This window comes from Hippocampus zosterae, chromosome 4 (genome assembly GCF_025434085.1).
Source record: "Hippocampus zosterae strain Florida chromosome 4, ASM2543408v3, whole genome shotgun sequence".
NCBI classification, from domain to species: domain Eukaryota; kingdom Metazoa; phylum Chordata; class Actinopteri; order Syngnathiformes; family Syngnathidae; genus Hippocampus; species Hippocampus zosterae.
This window is the reverse complement of record NC_067454.1, coordinates 24788466-24802860: the sequence shown is the minus strand read 5'-3', so window position 1 is coordinate 24802860 and position 14395 is coordinate 24788466. Positions and strand designations below refer to the sequence as shown.

Sequence of the window (14395 nt, the reverse complement as noted above, 5' to 3'; positions counted from 1 at the left end):
TATAGACGAACAACTATTCGCGCTCACACTCACACCAAGGGACAATTTAGAATGTTTCATTAACCTGTCACCCATGTTCTTGGAATGTGGGAGGAAACCGGACGAGCCGAAGAAAATCCACGCAGGCAGAACATTCAAACTCCACACAGAAAGGCCGGAGCCGAAATCAAACCCTGCACTTCTTCGCTGTGAGGCAGGCGCGCAAACCAGTCAACCACTGAGCCACAACACTTGGATAAGTAAAGGTTAAATCAAATAAAAACTTAAACTTCAAATCCATCCATACATACATTTTTGACCACTTACCCAGCGTCGAGTCATGGGAAACAGCTTGAGCAGGGAAGCCCAGACTTCCTTCTCCCAAGCGACTTGTTGCGGCTATTTCTGGGGGATCCCGAGTTGTTCCCAGGTCAATAGGTAGACATAGTCCCTCAAGTGGTGTCCTTGGTCATCCAGGGGGCCTCCTGCTGGTGGGACATACCCAGAACAACTCACCAGGGAGGTGTCCGGAGGTATTATAATCAGATGCACTCTGAGTCCATCTCAGAGTACACAGACTCTGCTTTCTCAAAGGATGGCGTGTTGGTGGAGTCGAGGTCAGCAGCGCCCCATTCTCACTGTGCACAGTGTTAATGATGCTTTGCTTGGCCCTCGGGCGGCCCGCTCGTCAAGTGGTTAGCACGTCAACTTCACAGTGCAGCGGTACCGGGTTCAATTCCAGCGCCGGCCTCCCTGTGTGGAGTTTGCATGTTCTCCCCGGGCCTGCGTGGGTTTTCTCCGGTTTCCTCCCACATTCCAAAAACATGCATGGCAGGCTGATTGAACACTCTAGTCAAGTCAAGTCAACATTATTTATAGAGCACTTTCAAACAGCCATCGCTGCATACAAAGTGCTGTACATGGAGCGATTTAACATACACAATAAACAGTAAGACGAATCTGTAATAAAGGCGGTAGAAAGCACCAAGCAGTAAAATCAAGAACAAATCTAAGTCATGCTGAGTCGAACGCCAAAGAATACAAGAACTCTAAATGATCCCTCGGTGTGACTGTGGGCGTGGATGGTTGTTTGTGTCTGTGTGCCCTGCGATTGGCTGGCAACCGATTCAGGGTGTCCCCCGCCTACTGCCCAAAGACTGCTGGGATAGGCTCCAGCACCCGCCGCGACCCTAGTGAGGATGAAGCGGTTCGGAAGATGAATGAATCCTTCCCCCTCCTGAGACGTCAGATAGTGGACCAGAATTTACTCAAAGCATTCCGGAAGTTGGCTCACCATGGCCTCACCAAACTTCACCCACGCCAGAGGTTCTGTCTCAGCGGCCGCTGAGGCAAAAAAAGAAACTGTATTCCACTTAGCCAATAGAGGCCTTCATGGCCTGTAAGGACTTCTTCACCTAGATGGCATTCCTTAGTGCCAATGTGCATCAGCACGTACGGGGGTTGCCGACTCGACAGGCACCAACCACCTGAAGGCTACAACTCCGATTGGCCGCCTCAACAAGGGAGGCGCGGAACGTGGTCTACTTGGACTCAATCTCCCCCGCTTCTCCCGGGATGTGGGAAAAGCTCTGCCGGAGGTGGTAGTTGAAAATCCTTCAAGACAGGGGATTCTACCAGATGCTCCCAACAAACCTTCACAATACTCAAGTTTGAGTCTGCCAGGTTAGACTGCCATCTTCCCCACCGTTGAGACCAACTCACCAAAAGGTGGTGATCAGTCGACAGCTCTGCCCCTCTCGTCACCTGGCTGCAAACCCGATGATACAACCACAAAGTCAATCATCGAACTGTGGCAAAGTGTGTCCTGGTGCCAAGTCCACATATGGATACTCTTATTTTTGAAAATGGTGTTCGTTATGGACAATCCGTGATGAGCACCGAAGTCCAATCACAAAACACCACTCGAGTTCTGATTGGGGTGTCGTTCTTCCCAATCACACCGTTCCAGATCTCACTGTCATCGCCCATGTGAGCATTGAAGTCCCCAGCAGAGTGAGGGAGTCCCTAGTGGGAGCGCTCCCGAGCACATCCTCCAAGGATTCCAAAAAGGGTGGGTACGCTGACTGAGCTGTTGTTCTGTATATCGGCAGAAACAACAGTCAGGAAAGGCAGAGGAGGCAACCCTCTCGTCCACCGTGTGAAGCCGAGAGTTACCACATCTATGCAAATGAGTGTCATTGATTAACAATGTCGAATTCACGAACACGAGCGCAAAGGAAATACCCACCATTAATACAAATACACAACATGTCTGATCAGATTTATTTATTGTTTCGCAATTATCTCCATTGACCATGTACTGAACATCACTAAAAAGTCATGATGTTGGAGACATACACCAAAGTAAAGAAAAACATTTCAAATGAAAAGCCCACTTGCCAGTCAAGAGAAGAGACGCCATTTTTAGTTGCTTTGGCGAGCTACCACTGTTTCATTTCAATTCGGTTATTTTATTTTACTTACACCTCTCTGTTTGATACGTTCCAGTTTGAAGTGACATCTGCCAGACATTTCAGAGCTTTTTAACATTTTCAAGACCCACAGGATATCATGGTCGATTATTGTTTATACACCAAACTAATCAATAAAATAATAGACTTTTCTCAATTGGTTAAAAAAAAGTAGTTTCTACTTTTTTCTATTCTTTTGTAATCAGCAGTAGAAAAAAAGGGAGGTTGCACAAAATGCAACCATTTCTTCCAGTGGACTCACAAACTCTGCTGATGTCATACTGTATCTAAAATGTCATCTATTGGTGTTTGCGCATGAGTAAAATTGTGTATATGTCTAAAATTTACAGTGGAGTAGCATCAGACGTACCTCCACCCATCCCTGTGTTAAAGTACACTTGTCAAAGGCAGTGAACGCTTAATACGTGCAACACTGGTTACAGATACACATTTGTAGACTTGATCGTTGTTTTGTTTTTTTTAGTTTCTGAGTCAATACATGTATCTTAACCTGGCAAATACAGCAGTACGCCACTGTTCAAATAGGATAAGAGCGAAAAGCAAAGCAAAGGTAATCAGAAAGTGTAGATGCCAGCGAACACAGGCGTGTATTTCTCTGTCTTCATTTTGTTCACACAACCAATGTTGTCAGCTTTAGTAAGAGTTGGGCGAATATGACAGCCAACCCGTTGCCCTCTATTCTTTATTAATCTGGAAAGAAACCCATTTGAATATTATTAACAGATTAAATGACTAACTTATTTGATCCTTGCTAATATAAAATATTTCACGTTTTAAATATGCACACATTTTTTTTATCGGTCAGATTACAACACATCTCAGTTTGATTACTTTTAGGTTTCATCACAAGGCAAAATAAATTAGATGAGATGTTATGATAAATGCAAGTTTGTGTTATCACATATCTTATCTTATGTGTTATCACCTGTGGTTTTAAACTTACCACATCCATATAGCGCATTGACACGTGCAATGTCATTGCTGCTCATCTCTCTTGCAAGACCAAACACCAGGCTAGGGTTACCTCTGGCGATGATGGTTGGTCGTTTATTTTTGGAGAAAGCAAAGCTGTGTGAAAAGAAACATCAAAATCAACAGCTTTGCATAAAGTATTGTCATGGTTCTGTTTGTGGCCAACAGGTGGCTCTGTAGGGCTCTGCCTACAGCTGCACAACTGTTGGTCATGATGTCATGAGTTGCTAAAAAGGACTCCCGGCACGACCACTCGGTGTCGGGTCATTATTGTTTGCTCCTGTCATGTTTGTTTCTAGCTCATGTTTTGTTCATGTTCTCGCTCTTGTTCTCGATCATGCTACGGTCACAGTTAGTTTTTAGCTTCAGCCATGGTTTATGTTTGTTTCTTTGGATTTTTGCTTTCTTCATTTCTGAGTTCTGGATTTAGTTTTTCTCTTTGATTAAGATACAATTCCTCAAGTCCACCCTGCTCCTCCCTCTCGCCTGCTTTATTTGGGACCCACCGCCATGAACGTGACACATATAGTCATGCAAAGCTGTTAATTGTGCAGAAAACAAATAATAATTTCCATGTAGACAGAAGACAAATGATTTTCTTATTTATTTTTAGGGAAAATTCTTTGCATTTTAATTCCAAGAAATAAAGACCACAGGCTCTATTATCTTGCCAGTGCAATTCGAGCGAGAGTTGTGGTGGAAATTGGACATTTAACATTATTAACTTGTCTGTTATGATTAACTCTTAACTTGTATCACACATCCTGCTATCTGGAAAGTGGTTGCTGTGCAATTTTGTTGCTGGGCAAGGTTGTGCATCAGACTTTAACCCCTCCCAAGAAGATAACAACATGTCATCGGAGGGACCGCACCCCACTGCTTGGGGAGTCGCTCCATCACAGATCTGGAAATGGTGTTTCCCCAGCAACAGGCAAAACGAGGCTCACACCAGCATGAAAATCATCATACACCAGTTGTTACGCCCGATTAATCGTTTCTTACCGAGTATTGATGAATATGTAGCAAATTGAAAGTTCATCGGTCAACAATTTTCAAGCCAAAATGTCCTCCAATTCTGGACTAACCAATTTCTGAATACACCTGCGATTAGGCAACAGGGAGTTTTGGATGAGAGTCTAACTCAATGTTTTTTTGGGCAGTTTTACAAATAAAATTTCCCTCCAAAAAAATGTGACCTGTATTCTTGTGCTATTTCCATCCATCCATTTTCCTATTTGCTTTTATCATCCAATTGCAGGGCACACACAGACAAACAACCATCCACACTCAGACTCAGACCGAGGGACAATTTAGAGTGGAGTGTCCAGTCAGTCTGCCGTGCATGTTTTTGGAATGGGAAGGCGATTGAACCCACAAGCTCTGCACTGTCACGGTTCCACACGCTAACCACTGGACCACTGGGCCACCCACTTGTGCTGTTTCTATATGTTTTATCCTTCTTCATGATGCATGACGAGAGAGCAACATAATTCACAGTAGATAAACACTCACTTGTTGTAGTGCATGATGGAGTTAAAGTCATAGGGAGAACCCAAGTTATTCGTCTCCTCCTTCTCAAAGTTGTGTTCCATGCCTGCACACAGAAGGAGACAAGAATACAACAGTGAAATGATATTGCGCTATCAGGCATGAAATCGAAGACATGCCATCTTGCTTGAGTCTCCGAAACACTGCGTCGTTAGAGTTGATCTTACACCGTGTATTGCTATCATATACTGTCCCTTGGCAATATCTGAACATAATCATGTTGAATTGATCATTTCATTCGTTACAAAAACAATACCGTATTTTCCACACTAAAATGCGCAACTTCCATTTTCTTAAAAGCTCACACGCCTTAAAATCCGATGCGCCTTGTGACCGCCATCCAGATCCCGCACTACATCTACCCGGCTTCCGCCTTCTCCGAGCCGACCGCGACACGGAGCTATCGGGGAAATGGAAAGGTGGTGGGATTTGCTTCTATATCAACGAAGAATGGTGCACTGATGTCACGAAGCTCGACGCACACTGCAGCCCGGACCTGGAGTCGCTGTCTTTAAACTGCAAGCCATTCTACTCGCCACGTGAGTTCACCTCCTTTTTACTAGTCGGTGTTTACATTGCGCCACAAGCTAACGCTAACACGGCGATACAAACGCTAGCCGAACAAGTAAACAAACTCGAACTAAAATACCCAGAGTCACCCCTGATCATTTTGGGCGATTTTAAAAGAGCACATCTTAACCGTGAACTTCCCAGATATAAGCAGCACATCGACTGTTTCACCAGAGAAGGCAACATTCTAGACCACTGCTATACAACAATCAAAAATGGATACCGATCGGTCGCCCGTGCAGCATTGGGTCTTTCTGACCACAATTTAATCCACTTAATACCTACATACAGACAGAAACTCAAATGTGTTAAACCGGTTGTTAAGACTGTGAAAAAATGGACAGATGAAGCAAAGCTAGCTCTACAAGAATGCTTAGACTGCACTGATTGGGGCGTCTTTGAAACTTCACACTGGATGAATACACAGACACTGTAACATCATACATCAGTTTCTGTGAGGACATGTGTGTACCAACAAAGTCCTTCCGCTCCTTCAACTATAACAAGCCATGGTTTACTCCCAAACTCAGGCAACTCAGGAAAGAGAAAGAGGCCGCATTTAGAAGTGGAGATCGGGCACTGTACAAACATGCCCGAAACCAATTGACAAAGGAAATTAACATCGCAAAGAGAAGCTATGCAGAGAGGCTGAAAAACCAGTTCTTTGCTAACAACTCTGCATCTGTATGGAATGGCCTGAAAGCAATCACTAACTATAGAATGCCATCCCCCCAAAGAGTGAACAATAAGGGTCTTGCTAATGAACTAAACATGTTTTTCTGCCGATTTGAAAAGGACATCCCCATTTCCCACACACACCCACCTCTACCAGAAACCACTCTACCTACTACCCCACCCTCTTTTTCTCCACTACAGATCCACGAACAGGACGTGAGATGTCTCTTCAAGCAGCAAAAGATCAAGAAAGCTCCGGGGCCCGACAAAGTGTCCCCCTCCTGCCTAAAAGTCTGCGCTGACCAGCTGGCTCCGGTCTTCACACAAATCTTCAACAGATCCCTGGAGCTGTGTGAGGTCCCATCCTGCTTCAAACAGTCTACCATCATCCCAGTTCCCAAGAAATCGGCAACATCGGAACTGAACGACTATAGGCCTCCTGGATCCCCCGCACCCTCCCACCTTTTTCAGCCACTCCCCTCAGGCAGATGCTACAGATCCATGCGCACCAAATCCAGTAGACACTTAAACAGCTTCTTCCCTCTAGCCATTAACTCCTTAAACAGTCACTGACATAGTCACTCTTCTTGCACCACAAAATGGTACTACAAAACTACTGGTTACTCTAAAATGGTTCAATGATTTTGTTGTTTACGATGATACTAGTGCAGCGTGTTATACCGGAGACAAATTCCTTGTGTGTTCTCCATACTTGGCCAATAAAGATGATTCTGATTCTGTATGGTTATTACGGTAATACGTTATCCCAAAATGGCTCCTTGCAAGAGACATGCATACAACGCAGAGTTCAAACTTACGGCAATCGGGTTACGCAGTTGAGAGTTTAATGTAAACGAGTCAATGTTCTAACTTGCTGTTGGTTAAGTGAGCTGTGTTGCTGCTTTATTAAATACGTTTTACTGACATTTGATCGTTGTGTAGCAATGCCAGTCAACAGCTAAGCTATCATAGCTGTTGTCGTTTGTTCAAAGCTTCTTTGATCTGTGACGTGAGTTGCGTCGGCGCTGATTGGTCGAACCATGTTCATACGTGCTCGCGTGTACAGCAGAGAGCAGTGGACTATGGACTGCTGAGGCGCGCTTTACTGGAGTGACGTTGCTATTGGTCGGTTGCAACGCATTTCCTTGAGCGTACCTCCATTTAGTGGATGCATTGTAGATTGCGTCTTATACTGCGGTGCTAATATTTGAAAACAATTACAAAATACGCTATTCAGTGAATGTGCGCCTTATAATCCAGTGCACCTTTTAGTGTGGAAAATACGGTAAGTTCATCACCTTTCCTTGATGAGAACGTTACGAACATTGGCACTTGTGATGAGCCACAGAACTTGACAAAAGCTAATGACTGCGGCTCCGTCATCCTCAACTCGATTACAAAGCGATGTAATTAAGAAAATCAGTCAGCTGACTCGACTAAACCTTTCAAGCATTTTGGCTTTCCAGTTTCAACAAAATAGGCCTGCTGAAACCGATCCAATCGGATGTTAACTAATTTTTGTCCAACCAACATCATCTTGAGGCAACATAATACCACGTACTGTAAGTGAGGAAGAGGTCGAGTTGTACAACTGAATTCTCGACCAGTTGATGTGTTGGAGGGAGATACTTGGCCCTGTAGCAGTTGACTTCAGATTAGTTAATTACAGTATTTATAATAATCATAATTGTAATCATAATAATAATAGGCCATGTGAAGACTGATTATGAGAATCAATTTGTGGAAAAAATATAAAATGAATCATGTTTGGAAATATGAGGAGGTTCCAGACATCAGTGAAAATATATTTTTAAAATACATCTTACTTCATGATGCAACACTTCGGTTGCATGGTAATACGCTGAAAACAATGGAGTAGTTCTGAGTGCACTTTGTGTGTTTGACAAACTTCAGTGTGGTTAAACAAGGCCTCGTCATGTCAGGTAGGCTCACCTCTTTTGATGTTTTCAAAATTTATGAAGACGTGATCATCTCTGTCAGACCGAACTTGCTCGTGGTGGAACCCAAGAGCATGAAGAACCTCGTGCTGCACAATGCCGAAGTTCATACAGCTAAATTTCTGCAAGGAGATCGCCTGTCCACCCGGCAGACGTCCAAGGTGCGACCAACACCTAAGCATATATCGGAAATGTTTCAAAAGGGCCACAGTACTGGTGTCACAAAAGATATGTTTCAAACCTAATTGCCCTCTCTGTGGGCCAGCTGATCAACCAGTGCATCCGCCAAGAAATCTGGCATTTTGCTTCATTTGGTGCACAAGAAGAGATAAGAATTGTGGGAGGACAACTCATGTTTGGACAACCTCCCTATACGCACCTGACCTGGCCCTGATTTCTGATTTCTTCCTTTTTCTATTCAACGGGTTTATCAGCAGACCTGTTTTGAAGGCATGGACAACGTCAAAATGGCTGTGGCGATGGAGATGTGAACGTGTGTTGGACTCCAGAGGGGATATTTCGAAGGTCAAAATGGACAGTTTGGATTTGGAATCTACCTTTGGTGACACCAATCAGGGAACTTTTCTGGCACACCTGACATAAAATGATGAGCGGGTTTAAAAAACATAAGAGCCATCGCTCTCTGGCCAAATCAGATTTTAAAAGGCCACCAACATCGCATCGACAGTCAATGCCCTGTGTGCATCGCCTTACCCAGATCCGGGGAAGAAGAACAAAAAATCTCTATGCCAGTGGCGCTTCCACATGAAGCGAATGCAGGTTTTTTCGTAGAAACTGATCAAGCTGTTCATGATGATTAAGCTCTCTTGTGAGCCTGTGGAGTCAAATGTCAAACAAGAAAAAAAAACAGAGAGTCAATTGAGTTCCAGTTATGAGAGTAAATGGTAAATGGGCTGTCATGTTCTGCCTGTTTTGATTGTTTCAGCTGGAGTGAAGGGAGTTTCTCTGCAAAAGGGGCACCTGTTCCGCATTTCCCCATCAAGCCTTGCCATCTATTGATGGACTGCCAAGCTGCCTCGTCTCTTGTCGGATTATTGAGCTTGCTCGCTGTTCTGCTTAAAGTGTTGTATTCTAGACCTTTCGATATATTTCTTAGTTGCTCTCGTTACGTCATAGAACTTTGTAAATAGTGTGATTCTTCCTTTGTATCGATCTTGATCTTTGGTTTCACGTTATTGGACTTTTGGTGTCTCGTTTGTGTATTCTCTTTGCAAGCGCTTTTTGTTTTATGCGTTGTTCATTTTTCCAGGCTCCTTGCGAGCAGCAATTTCACTTTGTACTTTGTCTGTGTGCTTTTCTGTCATGAATATTTTTATCACACGTTGTCTGAGCCTGCATTTCTGGAATCCAAAACATGTTTCCGTTCAGTTTAGAACCTGACATCCACTGGCCCTGGTTGGGGGAACAAAGGTCTGAAGGCCACTGACCACCAACAAAGAAGACCGGTGCACAGTGGCACACAAACACTTTGATCCAAAGTGTGGCTTCACTTTAATGAAAAGACTGCTTGGCTCAGTGGGACACCTCCAGAAGATTATGTTGTCCAAAGGAGGTTTTGTGATATTAACATGGGGTAAGACCTCCAGAGAAGGACACATGTGGTGTAGAAGTAAGTGACTGCCGCCAAAGGCAGTCACAACTAAAATATGGGGAATAAAACAATAAAAGATATATTATGCCAGTGCTGAGTAACACATTTTAAGCACTTGCGGCATCAATCACTCATACGATCATTCATTCGCTCATTCATTTTCCGAACCGCTTTTATCCTCACTAGGGTTGTTGCGGGGGGTGCTGGAGCCTATCCCAGCCATCTTCGGGCAGTAGGCGGGGGACACCCTGAATCGGTTGCCAGCCAATTGTAGGGCACACAGAAATGACCAACCATTCGCGCTCACACCCACGCCTAGGGACAATTTGGAATGTTCAATCAGCCCGCCATGCATGTTTTTGGAATGTGGGAGGAAACCGGAGGACCCGGAGAAAACCCACGCAAGCACGGGGAGAACATGCAAACTCCACACAGGGAGGCCGGAGTTGGAATCGAACCCGGTATCTCTACATGTATGATCATGAGGTTTTCAAAAATAAAGCTCGCTTGTGGAAGTGTATCCTTCAAGAACTCGACTCAGGGAAGATTGACTTTGCAGCCAACGGGAGCACGATTACCCAGAGCGACTGACGGCAGTTGCGCCGCAAATCGAGCTCTAAGTTCTTCGTGCTCCTCGTCGAACTTTTATTGATTACATAGGCAAATTACAAGAAAAACACTTCCCCCTTATATTTGCATATCACGCCTCCTTTGGTCAGAGATTTGAATAACTTTTGTCATGCTTTGAAGCACAAATACTCCGACACCTGCATGCCTGGTCGCAGACTTTGCAGATGACAAATGTTCTCCTGGGCCGCGTCACTTATTACCAGCTCCCAAACCCTCTTTTGATATTCTAATACACTTTGTTGCGAAACTGTTTACTCCCATCCCAAGCCGAGTCTAGCCTCCTCCTATCTGTTTGCACCCTTGCTGTAAAACGACTAACTGTGGACTTCCGCAAATCGCCCTTCGGCCGAGACGGCCCGACAACCAAGCACGCAGACATTTGGGAACACTACATACACAAACGTCTAGACAGGACCAAATTAAATGAAACTTTAAACATGATGTCATTATGATGGTAGATTCCTCGAACAAGCCTGTGAGAAGTTTATCGTAACATTCATAAAAAGGAAAAAGATGGTAGTTTTCATGAATTAATTAGATATAAAAAGAACAGATTAACTTCTTTGATTGAGGCAGGAGTGTCTTAACTTTTTCTTCCAAAGGCCACCTGCAGAAAAATCGAACTTGTGGTGGTTGCCAATGTTTCCTGACAGCTAGTTTGCTTGATTTTCATGTTGTGAAAACCAAATTATATACAGTATATTTTTAATTATTATTACGGGGATATCAAATGAACACTTTGATTTGGGAATTCAGGAGATTGTATTCTCGAAAGCACTATTTTGTTCTCTGTATCTCTTGCTCTCTGTGTGATTTCAGATGGTCCATCTTTGAAGGATAACGAATGCGATTATAACATGACAAAATGTATTGAGACACGTCTGTGGTTTGATTTTAGAGGAAGGGTGGGCAAATAATTTTTCTAAGGGGCCACATGAGAAACTTGAACGCTTGCCGAGTGCCAAGTCAACATGCTAAACTCAACTTTGACGATTTTATTTTTAATGCATTTCAGGAAAAGCAGATTGTTTTCTTTCATTAAATTGCTACATTTGTGGATACGGCATGAATTGTTATCATTTGGAAATACAGATTTCCAATTAAATTAGAAGCATCCAGCAGGTTAAAAAAATAGAAAAAAGATGTCCACAGTACTTGTATCGTTTGTTCACTCCAGGTTGAAGTGCTAATCATATAATCAGCAACCTTACTTTATGCTTTCGCAGATAACTATGCAACAGTTAAAAACAAATACATAAGCTGGAAAAACAGTTATTGAAAAAGTGACGTTTCAAGGTTCTTACAGGTCGTAGCGAAAAGTTTACAGTTGTCTATATCAGTGGAAACCGAGGTTATGCGTTACATAGAGTAATTCTATTTGACCAAATGTTTATGTGTACTGAGTAATACTTCAAAACTAAGGCGCCATGTTTGACCGAAGATAATATTCAGCTCACCACTTGATATTTACGATTCTTCAAAGTGACAACAGTTGTCCACACGACCAATAAGTGTTCAAGTGGGATGTGTGACTTACTGAATCCACTGGAGATAATGACAGGCACGTAAACGTAACCCCCAGTTTTAGGCCATTTACATCCTGCGGCTATGCAGGCATCCGCATTCCTTTGCAGATTGATCGCAATGTCACCGTGGATCAAAGGTGTAGCTGTCAAAGAACAAGCAGTTGCATGCAATTTTCCGTCAAGCAATCAAGATGGTTTGTTGAATCTGTCTGCATGTTGCCATTTTTCAAATATGACACAAGAAATCCCGAAATCTATCAAACCATTGTATTCTTCAATGATGTAGTTGTTGAGAAATGCTTGTTGTGTGTTCTCTTACTTGTGTTAGCATTTGCCCTTGCAATCCTTTCATTGACATCCAGGTTTTCTGGGTGGGGAAAAGAGCGAACACGATTTGACAAAACACACAGAATTAGCACAAGTAGGCTAATCGTGTCTATGTCAAGTTAGACCAGTAGAATGGTTTTGTGAATGGCTTCACTTGCCTATGTCATCGCCAGTCACAGATACTGTCTGAAACACAAAGTAAATTTTATATGATATACTGTAGTTATTTTTTTGGTACGATAATGAGGTACGATAACTCAAGTCATTCACACATATTTATCGAGTGTGTGTAGTCTTACTGGAGAAAGAAGCATCAGCAACAGCTGGACTATCAAGGGAAATATTGGAGTCATGGTTGGAATGACGATTGCCCTCTGTTGTCGTTTGTTGTTAATCTTCAAATCTGGGAGGATAGAGCAAGAATAAGGTTATAATGAATTAAGTAAATGTACCTTTCGTAGCAGGGTCTTGATCCTTGAATGCAGATGCTCGACTCATCATCTTTATATTGGTTTCAAAGAGGGAGTGTCTGAGTTCTGAAGCAATACTGTACCAGTGCATCCGTTTCAGACAAACTATGTTAATTTGACAGCCTTATCACAAGGGAATTTTTGAGGTCACATTTGGCATAACAACCACCATTATATTTTTCAGCACAACCAAGTCAGTATATGATAAGATAAGAAAACCTTTATTTGTCTCACAATGGCAAAATTCACAATTCACAGCAGCAAAATTTGGAGGGAAGAAAGTAGAAAACTATGAAGTATTTGCATGCACAAAATACATTTGAAAAATGAACTGTCCGCAGTACAGAATGCAATATAAAATATCAGATTTCAGCAGATGTGCAACTGCATATATGCTGCATAAGGTGGCTGTGTCATTTAAAAAGGGGGAGTGGGGGTGAAAATTAACTGCTCGGCTATTTTCTCACGTAGTTGTTCACAAAGAGGTGAACTTGACCCCATCTTTGCTTGTGAATGACTGAGCAGCTCAGGGAAGCTCCTTTTAGACCCAATCACGGCACCCCCACCGGTTCCCAGTTAGCCTGCTCACCTATGGGATGTTCCAAACATGTGTTTGATGGACATTCCTCAACTTTCTCAGTCTTATTTTGCCTCACGTTCCATCTTTTTTGAAACGCGATGCAGACATAAAATTCAAAGTTAAAGATTATTTGCCATAAACTATTTTTATCAACTAGTTTATCAGTTTGAACACTAAATGCATTGCCTTTGGAGTGTATTCAATAAAATATAGGGTAAACGTGATTTGCAAATCATTATTATCCACTTCTATTTATGTGTAACACAGCAAGGGTTTGTACTTTTTGTCTACCGACCACCAATTGCTACATACCACCGTCCTGCGTAAATATGACACATTGCTTTTATCCAAACATTTTAATTATCCATTCCGGTGTCACGAATGAATAGCATCAACCAGTGTGAACTGACAGCCTCTTAAGTTTCTTGCAGTAATTGCTCATGATAACAATTACATCATAGTGTGTGACCTTTTACGACTGCTGAATCCATCCATTATTTGTTCTGTCCATTTTCAAATGGCAGTCAAAAATGAGAAATGAGTGACTTTACAAATTTTCTTTAAATCTAACACACACAAAAAAGATTCATTTTATTCATTCATTTTCCGAACCGCTTTTATCCTCAGTAGGGTCGCTGGGAGTGCTTGAGCCTATCCCAGCCGTCTTCGGGCATTGCAGGGCACACAGAAACGAGCAACCATCCGTGCTCACACCGAAGGACAATTTGGAGTGTTTAATCAGCCTGCCATGCATGTTTTTGGAATGTGGGAGGAAACCGGAGCACCCGGAGAAAACCCACGCAAGCACGGGGAGAACATGCAAACTCCACACAGGGAGGCCGGAGCTGCAATCGAACCCGGTACCTCTGCACTGTGAAGCCGACGTGCTAACCACTCGACGACCGGGCCGCCGTGATTCATTTTATTATCTTCCAAATTTTGGCTTAAAACAAAAATATATATACTGGAAGTTTGGTAAGAAGCATTATTAATATAATAGAAGATACATTTGTGTGTTTGCTATCAGGATCACAACAAAATGCACCAAATAATCTA

At 42.9% G+C, this 14395-nt stretch overlaps 1 protein-coding gene across 1 annotated transcript; it reads right to left on the bottom strand.

The window, feature by feature from the left end:
* Positions 1–2250: 2250 nt before the first annotated feature.
* Positions 2251–12789, bottom strand: LOC127599428 (low choriolytic enzyme-like). Its single transcript, XM_052063400.1, has 9 exons — positions 12589–12789; positions 12448–12475; positions 12282–12329; positions 11974–12105; positions 8909–9029; positions 8190–8368; positions 4956–5037; positions 3415–3539; positions 2251–3161 (listed from the first exon to the last, which is right to left on the bottom strand). The coding sequence occupies exons 1-9, from the start codon at positions 12640–12642 to the stop codon at positions 3157–3159; spliced, it is 774 nt and encodes a 257-aa protein (XP_051919360.1). The 5' UTR covers positions 12643–12789; the 3' UTR covers positions 2251–3156.
* Positions 12790–14395: the final 1606 nt, after the last annotated feature.

Coding starts and splice junctions, on each gene's coding strand:
- LOC127599428 (XM_052063400.1), bottom strand. CDS start 12,642: ATGACTCCAATATTTCCCTTGATAGTCCAGCTGTTGCTGATGCTTCTT. Junction 12,106..12,281: donor AAGGGCAAATGCTAACACAA/GTAAGAGAACAC, acceptor GTTCTTTGACAG/CTACACCTTTGATCCACGGT. Junction 8,369..8,908: donor TTCTTCTTCCCCGGATCTGG/GTAAGGCGATGC, acceptor ATATATGCTTAG/GTGTTGGTCGCACCTTGGAC.